This window comes from Chionomys nivalis, chromosome X (genome assembly GCF_950005125.1).
Source record: "Chionomys nivalis chromosome X, mChiNiv1.1, whole genome shotgun sequence".
NCBI classification, from domain to species: Eukaryota; Metazoa; Chordata; class Mammalia; order Rodentia; family Cricetidae; genus Chionomys; species Chionomys nivalis.
Genome location: NC_080112.1, coordinates 135224260 through 135243317, shown reverse-complemented (window position 1 = coordinate 135243317; position 19058 = coordinate 135224260). Strand labels below are relative to the sequence as shown.

General features: G+C 43.3%; 1 protein-coding gene across 8 annotated transcripts in view; it reads left to right on the top strand.

Moving 5' to 3' along the window:
* Window positions 1–19058, top strand: part of Sh3kbp1 (SH3 domain containing kinase binding protein 1) — a 341909-nt gene that overhangs the window by 266641 nt on the left and 56210 nt on the right. For all 8 annotated transcript variants that reach the window (XM_057759526.1, XM_057759524.1, XM_057759523.1 and 5 more), the window contains 2 exons: window positions 7518–7625; window positions 18511–18562. In XM_057759526.1, coding sequence (XP_057615509.1) covers window positions 7518–7625; window positions 18511–18562 — 160 coding nt within the window. The remainder of the gene's footprint in view (window positions 1–7517; window positions 7626–18510; window positions 18563–19058) is intronic.

Here is a 19058-nt window from a genome sequence, read left to right as displayed (position 1 = left end):
TTTAAAAAACACAAATGTCTTATATTTTCCTATTCCAAGCTGTGATTTAATTGATGAGGGGTTTGGTCCAGGCCTTAGGCACTTAAATTCTCAAAAAATTTTAATGTGTAGCCAGATTTGAGAGCCAACTGTCTAATAGATCCATTTGTACTCTAGACAAAAAAGAGCTAAAGATGAAATCTTTATATTCTCTCAATCAATTTACAAGCCAGGTTGTAAATTTGTCTTTTTTCAGTCTTTGAAGTGACTAGTCCAAGGTAGATCTATCAAGTCTCATTGTTGCCTCCTGTCAGATGGAGCTCACTATGACAACAGGTTGTCTCTGTTACTCTCAGCTGGTCCCTGGCACAATAGCTGTGTGGAGCACTAAATTACTTCAGCCAGGTTCCCTGGGGCTATGCTGGCAGGGCTGAACAAACCGAGGTATGGTATTGAAGTCTCCTGCTTCAGACATACCCTAGGGCCTTGGCTTGCTTCCCTTTGGCCCCTTCCCAAGAATAAGTTCTTGCCAGGGTCTTGAATTAGCCCAAGAATAAGTTCTTGCCAGGGTCTTGAATTGGCTCATGCTGGGAAGAGAGGACTAGAAGTGGCCTATCAGTGCTCAGAAACGATGTGAGGGCCCGGGCTTCACAAGATAATTGCATGAGAGTTTAATTAAGAAGAGTCCTTGGGCTGAGATTGCAGCTCAGGTAGTAGAGGACTTACCTACCATGCACAAAGTTACAGATACAATCCCCAGTATCCCATGAATCAGCTTGGTATAGTGCAAACCCATAATCCCCATACTTGGGAGGTGGATGCTGGAGGATCAAGAGGGCATCCCCAGCTACATGTTGAGTTTGAGTTTAACCTGGACCACATGAGACCTTGTCTCAAAATGTGTTATGACCATATTATCCCTTAGCTATTTAGGCCAGCCCATACAATCCCAGTAATGATTCTAACAATCGTCAGTGCACTGCTCTTTACGGAGATCTTCTCACGTAACAACCAACAGATCTAGAGAGTTCTCACTGTACCGTGTGGCTCATTTGCTCTCTTCTTCTCTCGTTCCATTAAGAATACCTGAGCGGGACTGAAGAGGGGAAAGTTGTAGCATTCTATTTTAATTTAAATTTATTTTAAGAATACATCAGACAAAATATGTAATGGCAAACACATGTGTTAGCATGTTCTCCCTTATTTGTGATATGTGACTAACCCAAAGCATAGTAGCACTGGTTGTAACATCCCTCAATTCCGTCACCTTATAAGAAAAGTTAGCATTTGCATTTCATGAAGGGGCAATATCCTATGTGACCCTGATAATCTGCCTAGCTGGGAGCCATAGACAAACCATTTGTGCCATATTGTTGAGGGCTTGATCATGAAAGAGTGAACATTCTTTGTCAGAAATATAAATTTTTTTCATTCTTTTCATAAGGCTCCAGCTCTCCTTGCCCCTTCTGTGATGCCAGTAGAGCTTATTATTAAACATCATTTCCCCAGAAGCTTTCATCTATTCTGTGTGTCCAACCTTCTGACACGGGGACACGATGTCCTTATATACACATGCATTGGACTGCATTCATAGCTATGCTGGGCTGCGTGTAGGTCACACTTTAGAGATGCTGTTCTTTACTTCACTTCTACCGTCTGCCCCATTCACAGGTCGCCTTACATGCCTGTGCTGCCCTTTCTTTCCTTATTAGAGCCCGAAAATCCCCCAGAGTGACTGTCAGCTTGGTCTATGCCTGTTTTCATTATTTTTTAAATTTATTCTTCTCTCTTACATTATATCCTGATCATAGTTTCCCTTCCCTCCACTCACTCCTCCCAGTTTCCCCACACACACTTCCCCTCTCCCCCAGATGTGCTCTTCCTTCTTTCCCTTCAGAAAAGAGCAGGTCTCACAGGGATGTCAACTGAACATGACATAACAAAGTACGATAAGACTAGGCGCCTCACTTCATATTACAGTTGGATGAGGTGACCTAGTAGGAGGAAAAAGTTCCCAAGATCAGGCAAAGAGTCAGAGACACTCTCCACTCCTACTGTTAGGGGTCACACAGAGCACCATGGTACACAGCCATAGCATGCAGAGGACCTAGCTCAGACTCATGAAGGCTCTGTGATTGTCGCGTTAGTCTCTATGAACCCGTATGAGCTCTGCTTGGTTGATTATGTAGCTGTGTTCTCATGGTATCCTTGACCCATTTGGCTCCTACAATCCTTCCCTGCCACTCTTCCCCCATCCTGAGTTCTGCCTGATGTTTGTTTGTTTGTGGGTCTCTGCATCTGCTCCCATCAATAGCTGAAGGAAGCCTCTCTGATGATGATTAGGTTAGACTCCAGTCTACGAGTATAACAGAAAAGCATTAAGAATCATTTCATTGACTTGTTTTTCTTTTTTTTTTTTGCCAGTCATGTTAGGGTCTAGCCTAGGTCTCTGGGCTATCCAGCCTTGGTTGCTGGCCATCCAGGCAGTGTCATGGGCTCCCTCTCCTGGTGTGGGCCTCAAGTTGAAGCAGTCATTGGTGGGCCACTCCCACAAGTTCTGCACCACCATCACCCCAGCACATCTTATAGGCAAGACATATTGTAGTTGGAAGGTTTTGTGGCTGGGCTGGTGTCCCAATCCCACCACTTGTCTGGTTACAGAAGATGACCAGTTCAGGCTCTGCATCCCCCATTACTAGGAGCCTTCACTAGAGTCACCCTCGTAGAGTCCAGGGAGTTTTCACTGCACTAGTTTTCCACACTACCCCCAAGATGCCCCCCAAAGCCAGTTTTCTCTCTCAGTACTTTCTCCCTCCATATCCCTCCCACCTGATCCCTCCGGTTCCCATCCCTACCCACTCCTAGTTCACCTGCAAAATCTCTTTTACTTCCCCTTCCCAGGGAGATACAAGAGTCCTTCCTTAAGCCCTCCTTTGTTACCTGACCTCTCTGGTTCTGTGAATTGTATCATGATTATCCTTTATGTAACAGCTAACATCCACTTATGAGTGAGTACATACCATGTTTGTCTTTCTGGGTCTGGGTTATCTCACTCAGCATGATCTTTTCTAGTTCCATTCATTTGCCTGCAAATTTCATGATGTCATTTTTTTAACAGCCAAGTAATACTCCATTGTATAAATGTTTGGAAATAAATTACAGTATTTTGGCCACATTGCCTCTTTCCTCAATGGTCAGCTACTACCTTATAGTCCTAACTTCACTAGGTTCTCTCTTTAAGGACATATCCACTTTCACACTGATGGTGTACAAGTCATTGACCACCCACCCCTCCATTCTATCCCTGTCACTACTAGGTATCACTTTGCCTCAGACCTCGGGTTCTGCAGCAGATAGCTGATCTGTGCACTCAGCTCCAGTTCTTAGGTGATCTCTGCTGTGATCCCAGTTCCCTGCTCTATTTCTTTTCCCTTTTCTTCATGCCCAGTGATCTGGCCGTTAACCTTCTCATGGCCTCACTTCTCACCCCTTTCTTTTCCAAGACTTCCCAGCTGCTTCTAGTTATTTTTAAATCCAGTCAAAACCTCTAGGACAGTGGCTCTTTGATGTTTGGGTTCACTGTATCTTCTTCTCCCATGAGGCTCTGAGCTTGAGAATCCCATGAGAACATGACGATTTTCTCTTATTCCCAAACCACTCTCCTATCCTGTACATTTTAGGTCCTCAAGTAAGTAGAATCCACTACTATTTTGTACTTCTGGAAGTACAGTCCTCAAACTCACAGAGATCCACCCGCCTCTGCCTCCTGAGTGATGAGATTAAAGGCGTGTGCCGCCACTGCCCAGCAAAAACCTAATGCTTTTGTCTGCTTTGGTGTAAGGGACTTGCTTGCATTTATCACTTGGCCATCTCTCCCTCCCCTCACCCCAAGGAAAATACTTTGGTTGTCTCTAAATCTCTAACTCAGCCTGCAAATCCGACCCTGTGCCTGGTCTTTGTTCTGCAGTAGCCGCCCAGCTTGACTCTTCCTAGTTCCCAGCCACCCAGGCAGTTTTCTTCTGTGTCTCTGTTTATCTAGTCCATGGAGCTTGTGTTTGTTCTCATACTCATGAGAACAATAGACATACTGTGCCTGCCCTTTGCACTCTCCCGCTCTTGCTTTGTATTACTTGATAATTATGTGCTAGTGTTTTCCTTAAGGAGCAGAGTTTAGATTGAAGCCAGTTACTGCTGATAGGAGACATGATAAACATGTGGGCGTTATGCACTGTTTTCTCCACGTCGAGATGCTTGAGTTCTCAAGTGATGTTGAACAGGCTCTTGACATATTGAAATCATCCTTACAAGAAATCAAATTATTGTCTGATTAAAGCTAAGGTGAAAAATGGTTTTGCACCACTTAGAAAGTTTGAAAGAAATGTAGCACTAAAATAATATTTGCATGTCTTTGATGGAAATGATTTGGTATCAAGATGAGTGCAAATGGATGAGAAGGAAAGCCCAGTCCTCCCCAAAGCAAACCCTTCTCACATATGAAGATTTTAGATGATTTGAAAAGCCGATAATGATTCCTTCTTCTTTTCATACCAGATCATATGGTTAAGAACTATTATCAAAAAGGACACCATGGAATATCGCCTTGTCTGTCTTCTATATCCATATCTAAACTCCTAGGGCATCAGTTCTCGATTTGTGGGTTATGATGCCCTTGGGTGTTGAACATTCCTAAGACCATCAGAAAACACAGATGCTTACATTATGATTTATAGCAGTAGCAAAATTATAGTTATGATGTAGGAGTGAAAATAATTTTATGGTTGTGTGTCACATGAGGAACTATATTAAAAGGGTCACAGCATTAAGAAAGTTGAGAGCCATTGACATAGGGAGTAGGTACCATGAGACTACATGTTTAATGTTTAGTACCTACAGAACTTCAAAGTACTTTTGCACTTACAGATAGATTTATTTCTTGAATTGAGTATGGTGAAGTGTGAATTAACACAGGTGAATGTTAGGGAAAAGAAGGCATTCATCATACTTGCCTGCCTAAAAGTATATATCATGTTCGATTTTGAAGCTAAAAAGGATACATGCACAATGAGAGGATGGGGGGGTGTTCCAGGAATATCCCTGGAAGCAGAATCTTCTAGATTGAAAAACTTAATTTCTAAAGATCAATTCATGGTAAACAATTCCCACCCCCTTATGCTTTCTAAGTTTTTCTAATGCCATTGATGACATTTATAACAACCTCAGATGCCATTAAGTCATGCCACTACCATCCCTTCTTTGGGATTGATGCTAGACTGTTTAGAGGGTGATGTAATAAGGGGCATAACCATACTATTTACCTGGAATTATTGTAATTGTCCAGAAAGGTCAGCATTCTCTCTTGTTTGAAGTCTTTTGAACCCTGTTTTTCTCTGGGTAAATATGAGCTTGGTGCTTCTGGTATATGTGTTTTATGGTGTTGGTTAGGTCTAGACTTTTCAGTTTGTAACCAAAAACTGATCTCCAAAATCTGCATTCTCTTCTAAAGGGCAAGTTTTCCCTTGTCACCAATACCACGGGGTGGGAGGAGATGATGATTTTCCCTGCAGTGGGGTTAGGCCCTCTTGTCTGCATAATCTAAATGTTGGACTGCAAGAGATTACAGATCTTAGAGTCTTTATCAATGTGCATATGTATCATATAGGGGATTGTGCTAAGGGCCGAGGGGCATACAGGCGAAACAATATGATGTGTAGCTCACCTTGCTGGAACATCTGAGCTAGCAAGGCACCAACGAACCACAAATCCATGGCCCTCTGACTCTATATCTGGTGCTTGAACTCTCCTGTCCTCATCTCTGTCCCTGTTGTAGAGGATGATGGGATCTCTTCTCAGCCCCAGAGCATGATCCCCTCTCTTGACCATCTTACTTTGTTTATAACTTCTGGATTGTGAGCGTTTTCTAGAAAATACTCCCTCACTTGGGTTTCAGCTAGACATTTGCACTTTTTTTTTTTTTTTTTTTTTGATTTTCGAGACAGGGTTTCTCCGTAGCTTTTTGGTTCCTGTCCTGGAACTAGCTCTTGTAGACCAGGCTGGCCTCGAACTCACAGAGATCCTCCTGCCTCTGCCTCCTGAGTGCTGGGATTAAAAGCGTGCGCCACCACCGCCGGGCGATATTTGCACTTTTATTTTGACTCAAGGGTGTCACGCTCTCTTGACAATGATGTTTATACTGTACATGCACTGGAATAGAGGAGCTTTGCCATAGGCTGAGTCTTGGTTTAGATCATAGAAATGGTGCTGGACGTAGAGGAGTTTATGTCCAATGATTTGAAAAGGGGACAGGCGATGAGTGGTTCTGAGGCCTGAGAATCTCAATGTGGAAGCCTGGAAAAGGTGCAGCTCTTGCAAGTCTTGCTCAATGCCCTCTGCACAGCCACAAAACCGCTGTTCAAGAAGCTTCGATGGGTGGATGGAATAGAATTTACTCAAGGAGATCTAAATTAGGTTATGGTGACTAGGTCCTGTTGGTATCAACTGTGCCCTGTTGGTATCAAAAGAAGATAAAGGAGACCGGTGTGTTAATGGGCTCAAGTTAAATGTGTGTTTTTTCTTTTTCTTGGATGGCTGTCACAAACCCTTTTTAACTGTGTTAAAGAGGATATTTGTGCATGTGGTATTTTCTAAGCCACCTTTGCAACGAACAAAATACTGTTGTTTCAGAAAAATTAAAATAAAAAAATACATCTCCTCTCATTTTTAAGGAAATAAAAAGGCGACTTTAAACTGGACATGGTGACTTATACACACCTGAAATTCTGACACTCATGAGTTGGAGGAGGAGGATCAATAGTTCAAGGCCAGTCTGATACAGGAGATCCAATCTCAAAAAAAAAAAAAAAACAACCAAATAAAACGAAGCTAAAACAAACAAAAATGTTAGATTGTTAGTGTCTTAGTTAAGGTGTCTATTGTTGTGCAGAGACACCAAAACTATTACAAGGGAAAACATTTAGCTAGCAATGGCTTATTGTTTCAGAGGTCAGCATGTGCCGTGCAGGAAGACATGGTGCTGGAATAGTAGCTAAGAGTTCTTACATCTTGACCTGCAGGCAGCAGGAAGTGATCTGAGACACTGGGTGTGGCTTGAGCATATATGAGACCTCAAAGCCCACCTCCACAGTGATGCACTCCTTCCAACAAGGCCACACTTACTCCAATATGACCACACCTCCTAATAGTATCACTCCCTTTGGGGACCATTTTCTTTCAAACAACCACACTGGGCATCTAAAATCCCAACTGGGTTTTGAATCCTTGTGGGTAGCATCTATTATTCCTTCTGACTGTGAACTCCATGCTAAATTAGTAAATTGTCACATTGCTAGCCCCCCGAAGGAATGGGTTACTTGGGCTGGGCATGTAGCTGAAAAGTAGAGCATTTGACTAGTGTATATAGGTCCGTGGGTTCCATCCCCAGCACCACAAAGGGAAAAAAAAGGAAAGAGCTTCCATTGTCTTGCATCAGGATGCCACACCTTTCTGCCCCCATTTCTTACTTTCCGTTCTGCTGTTTCTAGGACTGCATCGATGTAGGCTGGTGGGAAGGAGAGCTCAATGGCAGACGAGGAGTGTTCCCTGATAACTTCGTGAAGTTACTTCCACCGGACTTTGACAAGGAAGGGAATGTAAGTCTCTCTGGCTTTGATCTCAGTGTCTCCCATTCTGTAAGAATTGTGGCTTCCATGATGAGACTTGGGAGGTAGAGATCTTTTGGTATAAAACAAAAGAGTACTGACATTGGAATGTTTAATGGGCTCGGCTTCTGAGCCCATGGTTGCCGTAGGACAAACCCATTATTTACTCTGTTTACCAGCTGGTAAAAATTATCCAGGGTTTAATGTATATAGAGCACTTAATACAGTACCTGCACATTGAAATTCCCGGGGAAACTGTCAGAACCCTGGGAACTCTTTATGGTAAGTAGACACCTCATGTTTTGCATAGAACAGTCCTTGGGGGTGCTGAAGTAGTCAGTATTGAAAGCTGCTGAAAATCACATTTTGAGACTAAGAATGGAAGGCACAGCCTGCTAATTTCTACTGTATTTGCGTATGTGTATACATATACTTAAGTGCGTATTTATAAACACCTCATCCAGGTTGTCTCTTTCTCTATGGGAACTGGTTTGATGATGATGGTGTTTAGATGACCCATTCTGTTTGCCTCACTCCTTGTGTATTGTTTCTCTGCTAAAGATGTAACACAAATGGTGAAAACTGGAAGTTCTTTACAGTATTAGGGTTCAGCTGATCTCATTTATCTGTCCTGTTCTTTACCTCGCAGCCCTTTCCTGAGGCATTTGTCTGACTTCTGCCAACCTTTTCTGGCCTGGGGTCTCTTTGGACCCAGAGAGAGTTCTGGTCTTGGACCAGGCTAAGCCTGGCTGTATTATTTACTTTTCTAGTTCTTGTAGTGAAGGATCTGACAAATGCATCTTCTGAAAGGAAGGGTTTGTTTTGGCTCACAGCTCAAGATTACAGGCCATCATAGTGGAAAATCATGGCAATGGAAGACTGGGGCAGCTAGTCAAATTATAGCAAGTCAGGAACCAGAGGGAAACTCCCTAATAGACATGCCTAGAATTTTGTCTCCTAAGTGATTCTAGATCTTGTCAAATTGACAATTTTTAACCATCACAGTGACTTTGTTACATCGCCAGAGCTAATATACAGGAAGGATAGCTACAGTGTTAGTAGATTGTCAAACCACCATTTAATGGTACATATGCTGTTTAGAAGAATATGTATATTTGTTTTAAAAGCCAGCATCTCTAACAAACTCCCAGGTGATGTTGACACTTTGAGCATCAAGGTTCCAAAAATCCGGAGCAGAATTTATATTCTCCAGAGCTCTGGTTCTAATACCTCAAGAGAATAACAGGTATAGAACATAACACATTCTCAACGTAAACATTCCAAGATTGCAAACTATTAAAATATATTAAAAGTATGGCCTTGGGCTCGGCGGTGGTGGCTCATGCCTTTAATCCCAGTATTTGGAAAGCAGAGACAGGCAGATCTTAGTGAATTCAAGGCCAGCCTGGTGTACAAAGCAAGTTCCAGGACAGCCAGAACTGTAACACAGAGAAACCCTGTCTCAAAAACAAAAACAAAACAGAAAAAAAGAAGTATGGCCTTGGACTGAAAACTCATTTTATGATCTAATGGCATAATCTTGGGAGATGCCTCAAAGTGTGTCTAGTAGTGGGTAAATTGTCCTGTATATATTAACCATTCTAGCTGTTACAATTGCTATCTGCAAGCGGGGGGGGGAGGGGGGGAACTAGCCACAAGTACGAAGTAATGCTAAACTCTGGTTCATTTTGCTTCAGCTGACCATATTAACCCATTATGTTGATATCTTGATTAATTTCCCAAGGAATCCAAATGAGACTAAGAATTTTGTTGAATAGCCATCTAAAAGATACCCAGTGATATGTAAAATACATTTATAAAAATAACCAAGCAAAGAATCACACAATCTTCATGCTGTGGTCCTCTGCCTTTAAATTCCTGGTCTTACTTTGCTGTGACCATGAATTCACACAATCTTCATGTTATTTCTCATATTTTTTCCTGGATCTGTTGCCTGACAACTATGTTTGATTTTTTAGTCATTCCCTTAGTATTTTGGAGAACTTTTTCCAGGGCTGGTCATGGTAGATAAATAAAGTACACAGTTTCTGCCCTTGTTGACTCAGAGTTGAATAGTAAGGCTGGCATTCAAGGCTTTCTGAAGGATCCTCAGTATGCTGGGCCTGAGAGAGTGGGAAAAGGGCCATCCACATGGCTTGTGGCATACTTCTGGACTGGTCTTTGTGAGTCTGGAAAATCCTTGGTTGTGATTCTCCTCCTTTGGTCTTTCTGCTAGGTGTTGTTATATTATGGTTCTGATTGAGACAGTATGATTTACTTTGAAAGAGAAAACTGGAAGATCAAATTGCAGGGAATTGCCATGAAACATGATGTTTGGAAGTTGCCACAGACTTTGAATCCACGGCTGAACCAACCATGGACTGAAAATGGTTTTGTAAAAATGTGTCTGTGTTGAACACACAGATACTTAAAAATTATTCCCTGACAATACAGTGGCAGCTGCTTATAAGTAATCTAAAGGTGATTTTGTGCAAATGGGAGGAAAGACTCAGGTTGTGTGCAAGCTGTATACCATTATATAAAGGAGTTGATCATAGTATCAGTGAGTTTTGATGTCCATAGGGGATCATGTCACAAATCAATCACAGATTCCAAGAGGTTACTGTGTATTTACATCATGGAAAGACTAAATCTACCTAATCAACATATGCCTCCCTTCATATAGTTGTCATTTTTATGGTGACGGGGGCATGGTTTCGAAGTCTGGGGTAAACACTAGACCATTTTACAAATGAATGGGCAAAACCCACAGTTTCCTCCGTTGGGGCCTTCTACCTTTAAATTCCTGGTCTTATTTTGCTGTGGCCATGAATTCACTCATGCAAGACTACCGTGTACTGTTTTAGAAGCTCTTTGTTATATAAGGCATCAAGAGAAGTACTTCCTCAGGAAAGTGAAGTTGTTAGTACCGAGGGGATATGGTGTGGCTTATTTGTTAGGACATGCATATTTTGTGGAGCCCCATGGGCATCTCTGCAACCCCAGACAGGCAGCCATCATTTCTTTGTAAACTTCATCCTTATGAAGTAGAAAACTCAATTTTAGGGAAACAATAGTCATACCTATCAAATATAGTCATGCCTAGCTGAGAAGTGCTTGTCTAATTTAGGTTTTTGAAGTTTCCATTAGAGCTTCCCCTTTCATCCTGCTGGCCTTTATTGCTTTGCATCTATTGCTATGCCAGGCTTTATTGCTGTACCTAGAATTTTGGTGAGTCAGTGACAATGTGGTGGAGCCAGGAGCTGCCATTTGCCGAGGTGACAGTATGACAATGATCAGAATCATTAACATGAAGACACTGTGTGGGCGATGGCGTCTGAAACATTCTGCTACCAGTCTCGGCAGATGTCATCTTGTCTTGCCAGTGATCGGAGTTGCAGTCATTCACCCAGAAAAGAGGGCAGTCTGCAATGATCATAATAGACAGAAGCAAATGGCATTTCTTCCACAGCAGGCTTCTTGACTCAGCAGGCATCACCCGAGCATGCTGGTGAGACTGGCATATTTTCTGCCAGGAAATGGACTCAAGAGAGTCACCATCAGACCTTTTGCAATTCCTGGTGGACTTTCTTCCTGAGACGGCTCAGTGGATTCACTCTCCAGTATGACAAATGCTCTGTGGCTTTTCCTCAAGGTTTTCCAGGGGCGAGTTCTCATTGATCTCATGGTGCATATTTTAAAGCAATTATGTAAGCTATTTATGAGAGAGCCTAGATTCAGTCACTGCTTATTTTGAGCCTTGACAGTTCAGTTGCACATCAGAATGGGAAGATGAAATATTCGGAGAGCTCTACTATAAAACAAGGCGCATGTGCTGCCATTGTTGGCGAAGTGTAACAGGGAACAAGGGCTGGTTTTGAGACTAGCAGTTACAGAGTCTTGATGCCATTAGAAAGAGGTAACCATTAGAATAAGTCTTTGGAAAGATAATACTTTCGAATGGTAGTGATTCAGGAACATCCCAGGCTGTGACCCTCCTAAGAGGAGCAGGCAGATCACCAGAAGCTACATGACACCCCAGTGCATGTCTGCTGAATGGGCTCTTTGAAGTGGGTGCCATGTACCAAATGAGACACCTCTAAGACTCCCCTAGGGGTCTTAGAGGAACACCACAGTGTTCCTTAGGGGGACACTCCAGTGGAACATTCGCTTCTCAGTCACAAGGACTCAGAAAACTGCCCTGAAGATGTCTGTCTCCGCCACTGTGATTCAGGCTCACTTTTCCTACTTCCAGACTTACACATGCAGCAGGCTGCCAACTTACTATTGCAATAGGACCTGAGAGATGTTAGTCAGTTTTGAAGACAAGGGTCTGCCTACCCCGGGCATTTGGCCCCAACCCTGTGGGACTAAGTACTTAGGGCCTAGGTTACATAAAATATCCAGATTTATCTGAGAAGGCAAAGAGCCCATGTGAGAAGAGTTAGCTCTTGTTAGAAAAAGCCTGACAGGTATGGCTTGAGGCCCTCTCCATACATGGAAGGAGGCTTGCCAAGGGAGCCATATGCTGAGTTCAGCTAAACCCAGACAATCGTTGCAGGAGTATTGTCCTGTTGGCTTTGGCAGCTCTTTTTTTTTTTTTTTTGGTCATATTCACCACTGACCAGGGCCCGGGATTGCAGTTAATTGACAGAGTGCTTGCCAAGAATGGAGAGTCCTAGATTTGATCCCTGACACTGCGTAGTCAGGCTGTGGTGCTGTGCACCTCTGTGTTCAGCTAGGGTTTCTTTTTTTTAAGATTTATTTATTTATTTATTTATTTATTTTGTATACAACACTCTGCCTCCATGTATGCCCACATGCCAGAGGAGGGCGCCAGATCTCAGTATAGCCACCATGTGGTTGCTGGGAATTGAACTCAGGACCTCTGAAAGAGCAGCCAGTACTCTTAACCTCTGAGCCAACTCTCCAGCCCCCTCAGCTAGGGTTTCTATTGCTGTGAAGAGGCAACATTTCATTGGGGAAAGTGTTGGAGGTGGAGGCTTACAATTCAGAGGTTCATTCCAGTATCATCATGACAGGGAGCATGGCGGCATGCAGCCAGACATGGTGCTGGCTACATTTTGATCAGAAGCCAACAGGAAGTTGACTGGGACACTGGGTGGTATCTTGAGCATAGGAAACCTCAAAGCCCGCCCCCACAGTGACACACTTACTCCAACAAGGTCATACCTGCTTCATCAAAGCCATACCTCCTAATAGTGCCACTTCCAATTAGCTTATAGGGGCCAATACCATTCAAACCACCACACCTGCAATCCCAGCACTTAGTAGGTAGAGGCAGGAGGAACAGAAGTGCATCTGTGGCTATATATTGACCTTGAACTTAAGTCTAGGTTACATGAAACCCTATCTCCAAAAACAAAACAAAACAACAACAACAACAAAAAACAAGTCAGACATCCTTCACATGTCTAACTCCAACTCGGAGGGAGACAGAGTCAAGGGGTCTTCAGAGTTTACTGACTTCTAACTTATCCAAGGAAACAAGAGACTCCACCTCAAAGGAATAGGTGGATAATGGTGGCAGCAGGCACCCAATGCCCTCTTCTGACCTCTATGAGAGTGTACAAATGTGTGTGCATGCACTCACACACGGGGGTGGCAGAGAACATGAATGAATGAATAGATTTTTTTCAAATAACCGCCGACCATGGAGGTCCTTCCTCTTCACACCTCTCTCCAGGCCCATGGCCGTCTGATCGCTTGATGTCCCGCTAGCTCCGGTAGAGCGCTGTGCCTATTGAGCCTCATAGATCTGTTCTAGATTAGGCAATTTTGCAGATTCACACTTTTATCCAAAAGGAGTTCCCGTGATGTTTCATCTGCCACAGATGAGTTCTGCGGCATCAATTCTGACTACTTTCCTTTTCCAGGTTCTTAGACGACCCAGTTTATAAATTTGTTCTTAGCCAGTACTTTTTCATCCCTAGGCATGTCCATTAGCCCTCAGATATCTAAGTTCTAAATGTGGCCAGTAAATTACAAAAGAAATAAATATATGCCTCCAAATAAGCAGTTTGGGGAAGATAAGCTACTCACAACATATCTATCTTGAATATTTAGCTTTTCTGGGTGGCCTCATACACAAGAATTGGGCTTATCAAGCAATTTATACCACCCAAGTTTGGCCTCTTGGTATAGCCTCAATGGGTTCTCCCCAGACCACCCAGATGGTGTCACCTCTTCCTTTCCTGGCAGTATTTACAGCCTATGCTCTCCCAGTGAACATCTCATTTGTCATATCCTCATCTATAGGGCTGGTCTTCCATTGCCCAGTTGAAATTTCTTTGAGCTGACTCCAAGCTTCTCCTTCATCGGGACTATAGTATATACAGTATAAAAGTGGTGAATAGAATCTCTTTGCCCTTTGGTCTTCTGGTGTCAAATGTGCCTGCTTTTTCTTCTGCCCATCCTTTCCTGTTGACTGATCCCTCTTGTACTAGTATAAAAGAAAAGGAAGACTAGAGGGAGAGATGCATGCAGCTGGGCTTCTGTCACAGTCCACTTCCCAGACAGAGGGATGCCCAGGTCCTTCCACTGAACATGGGATCTGAGCATATAATTAAGCTGTTACTTGCAGGGTGGGCTGGATGGAATGAAGCTGAGACAGTCTATTGGGAGAAAACTCTATGCCGGAGCCTAGATGACCACCTAGTTGGCCATCCACTTGGATTGATGCAGTCACAGTACAGACGCAGACAGTGAGGCTAGAAACTGAGGTAAGAAAGCAACAAGAGTCTCTCTCAAGAGCAGGTTACACAAGGGTGCCCTGGGCTCTCCTGTGCAGGTGACAGGGCAGGAAGTTGTTTGGACTCTGGAAGGTGCAGATGAGTAAGTACAAGCATTATCATCACTCAGATCATTGCTCCAGCTCCGCGCTGTCAAAGTGTAATGATGAGTCCTCCAGATGTGATAGTGATGGCAGGGCAGAGCCTCCCGTATTCCTCTAGAACTATGATGGGCGCCCTGATATGAAAAGGTCCATCTGTGTCCCCTCCAGTCTCTGAGCTTAGCTTGATGCATGGAAGGATTTTCCAAGGTCCAAATTTGCTAAAAAAAAAAAAAAAAAAAAATTGTTTATCTAGTCCCCTAACCAAGCACTTCATTTGGATTCAAATAGGACATAGCCCTATCCAGATTCATGTTGGAGCTTGGTAGCCTGTGTAGCAGTGTTGAGAGGGCTGGGATCTTTAAGGAGGACTTAGGTTGCTTGGTGGTAGAGTTGCTTAGCATGTATAAAGTGCTAAGTTCAATTTCCACTACCCAGAATAAAGCAAAAAAGAGATAGGTCATGGAGTTAGCACCTTCCCCAATATATAATTCCAATATATCCTTAAAGAGACCTGGTTAATTCTCTTGAGACTGAATTAGTTTTTATGAAAGTAGGTTGCAATCCTGGCACCACACTATGGTTTCTCTTGCGCATGTGCTGCTTCTGCCTGTATTGGCTACCCTTCCCACCTTCCGCCAGGAGCTGAAGTATTACAAAACCCTCATTAGAAGCCAATCAGAAGCTAACACCACATTCTTGGACTTCCAAAATGAAGACCCCCACATAAAGCTATTTCCCTTATAAATTACTCAGACTTAGGTGTTTTATTACAGTAACATCAGACAGGCTAAGGCATTTCCTTATATGTAACCAACCCTCAGGGTCTAGCCTCAGGTTATTTTTAACAAAGCCACTCTGTGTCTGTTCATCTCCATTTCTTTGAGTAGCACCACGTTTGCTAGAGATTTGCTGCTCTGTCTTTTCGGTTCTCTTCACCATTTTTGCTGTATGAAAATTTAAACATGTACTTCAGCTTTGAGAAGGTGATCTAGAGCTATATGGGTCTTGAAAGAGAGCAAGGAGGGCTCTCTTTGGGAGGGCTTGGAGGGAGGAAAGGGGAGGGAGAATGATATAATTATAATCTGTTAAATTTAGCAAAACCATAGAAAGTGGTCAGTCCAAAGGGGTGGGGATCTAAACTCCCTCTGCTGGCCAGTGACTCTCCTTTGTGCCACCTACAGGACAGATAGCTCATAGCTCACAAACTATCCCTTCCTTTTAAAAGTGTGGCCTAATTGCCTCTTCAGTGGTCACGACTACATAAATGAATATTTCTGCCTCCTCCCATTGTCACACTCACAGGCAGACTTGCTGGGACCACTTTTCACACAGTCTGTTACTGCAGCATTTCCTCTCTCTCCGCCTTTCTCCTCTCCTTTTATTCTTCGGCCCATTTTTTGCCATGTCGCAATTCATGTATCTACTACATGCCAAATGTTAGACAACATTAACGTTTTTGTCTTGTTCTGTCTTTCACATTGCCCAGTAATCAGAAAGTATGAGCATTTATAGTTGTCTCCCCCACCCCCACATAGTTTGAGGTTACGGTCTCCAAATAACAGCTTCCACTAGGGAGGCTTATGTATGGTTGTTTATAAGATATTTTAAAGTAGGGCCAGAGAGATGGCCCAGCTGGTATAAAGGTGCTTGCCACCAAGCCTGACAACCTGAGTTTGATCCCCAGGACCCCCACACATAGTAGAAGGAGAGAACCAACTTTCACAAGCTGTCCTCTGGTCTTTACACACGTGCCATGACATGTGTGTGCAAGCTCATGGGTTTTTTTTTTAAAAAAAAGAAAAGAAAAAGAAAAGAAAAGAATATTTCAAAGCAGCAAGGAGCAAGAAAGACGTCCTGGAGGAGGCATTGTTGGGACTTGGCTGGGAAGAATTAGGCCATAGGGTGTTGGCAGTTTCATGAATAAGCAGTAACCCTAATCCTGGGGTAAAGGAGGTTAAATGGCAAGCTTTCAGCAGTAACTTCATTAGATAAACACACATATGTTCCCAGTCTACTTTATACCACGCCAGAGAAGGAAGGAAAAGGAGAGAGTAAATAGAGCGCTGGAAAAAGCTGACAAAGAGAAAAGAATATTGGGAGACCCTGAGCCACAAACACACCCGCTCCATGCAGGGTATGTCCGGGAGGGAAGGAGGCCCTAAGAGCAGCTTGGTTTTTCACAGTAAAGTCGATGTGTCTGTTCTTACACATACGGTGCAGGAAAGCATCAAGGAGGAAACACACATGGGCATGCACACACATGATCCTGCTAGTTAGAGGTCACCACTGTAGCCATACCTCTTTCCAGTCTTTCTGCTTTTCTGCATCACAGCCTAGCTGAGCTCATACTGTAGCTGCAATCTGATAACCATTTCCTCCTCTCATCTGCCCGCCGTACAGTTGCCTGCACTTTGATGAGTTCCGTGTGTGCATTCTGATGCCTGCCTGATGCTCTCTCTGCCTCGTGGCTGTTCTCCAGCACTGGGCCTTCACAGTAGTTCGGAGAGCGCTGTGGATTAAACAGCCCTGGGCTTGACTACCAGTCCCCTCTACCCCATTTAATTGCTTGGTGACCTTGGGAAATGACTTTCTCTCAATTATTTCAACAGCAGCATGGGCATATTGATATCACTTCCTACTAGAATTGCTACATGAGTTACCCAAGTCAAAGATTACTAACTCTTCTTGCAAAACCACCTCCTCCCAAGAGGAAGAGAATATTAATGGCCATTTACTGATGGGAAAGAAGAGCTATGTGAGGTTGCTTGTCATTGTCCTTGGCTAATAATAGATATTTGTACTGCAGATTTCAGAACCTTTCTCTTACCCTGCTTACCCTGCTATAGCTTTTACTCAGGGTAATTTGTTGGAATTGGCAGGTAATGAAGAAATGGGCTGAAAAGCTATTGAATACAGAGTCTGCATGCTATGATGTCCCCACCCCCAACCCCAAATTCCTTGTGTGTCCAGTATTCTCTGGATTTTCTTTCAAACAAATTATTTCTATATCCCATTGATGTGTCAGAGAGGAAGCTGAGCATCTGCTTTTCGTGGTCCCTGTGGTAATGTCATACCAGTACACTTTTGGAAACCAGCAGATACTCTGTGCAGTTTTCTTAGGACCACAAATGTGTGGTACCTGAGAGGGTGAGGACTGTCAACACCGATGTGATGCACAACCTTCTCCAGTCCTTCCTCAGTGCTGTCCTACTGGATGCTTCTCCCCTTGACCTTAACATCACTGCACAAGATGGTGCTGACTGTGTTCTCCAACCCCTGAAATGTTTAATAAGTCCATCTTTGCCTATCTCCCTCCTCCAGTCAATCTTGGGTGGCAAGGAAAAGTCCACAAACACCAGTTCAGGGATGAATGCTATTGATTGCATGGCTACTTCCATCACCTACAGAGTAACAGTGGGTAACAGACATAGTGGGCTAATTCAAAAAGCCCCATATCCATTCCAGTTTATCACACTGTAGAGCATAACTGCTATGTGGGGGATCTCATACAGAACTGTCTAGCCTCGGCATAGAAAGAGACACAAAGTGGAGAACTTGCCAGGCTTTAGTGTACTCTTGGTTTGCATTTAGTTGACGGGCCCACACATTCTACCAGGTCTGATCTTGAGTCTTCATGGCGACTCTTACTGACCTATTCAGTTATTCAGCTGATTAAATCTTAATTGCAAATGTGGTTTCAGTGCAGGGACACCATTGTGCTTGCTGGTTTCAGGTCATTTTTGCTGAGCTGAGGTTTTCCAGATGGCTGATGGAAATTTAGAAAGGGGGAAATGGCATTTCATTTGTTGGTCTGAGTTGTGTTTTGCCGACTGAATTTACTTCAGTGTTTATTTAGAGGTGCCAAACAAAAGCTGGTGTACCCAGAGAGACTTGCTCAAGTTTTTGGAGAGGTTCTCTAAATTGTCCACACTGTGCATAAAAAACCACTGTCTGTGGTCCGTCTGGGATACTACAGCTTGCCAACAATCTCATGTATAATTTTGATTGATTTTTTTTCAGAGACCCAAGAAGCCACCACCTCCGTCCGCTCCTGTCATCAAACAAGGAGCAGGTAATGTACCTTTCAGGTCCCTCACGCAAAATGTTCATCTTTCTTTTGCACAAATTCAAATTTTCTTTGTTAAGAGTTGAAGATTCTTGGACCTACAGACTGCTAGCCTGGGGGATGTGATTTGGTCTCAGCAGGCAGGTTTCAAATGAGTTGCTGTTTTTCCTAGACGCAAACAAACAAAAGAATCCACATCACTAAACGTGTCTCTGCTCCAGTGCAGAAATGGAGGTTCCCAAGGATGGCCAGAAATTACTTTAAAATGAACTGCGTCTGTTTTCAACCATCTGTTTCTGAGGAGCAAAGAGCTGGTTATTGTCCTTAGTGAGGGTCAGCATAGGGAAGATGCTTCCCGTGGAATCGTGCCATTGTATACGTACAATTGCTGGGTTTTTACTGTCTGTCCTATGTGGTTAGCCAAAATTTGCACTTACTTCACTTCCCCCAACAAAAAGCTGTTTTTCTAGCCATAGATATTTTCCTTCTCAATTCTTTTCTA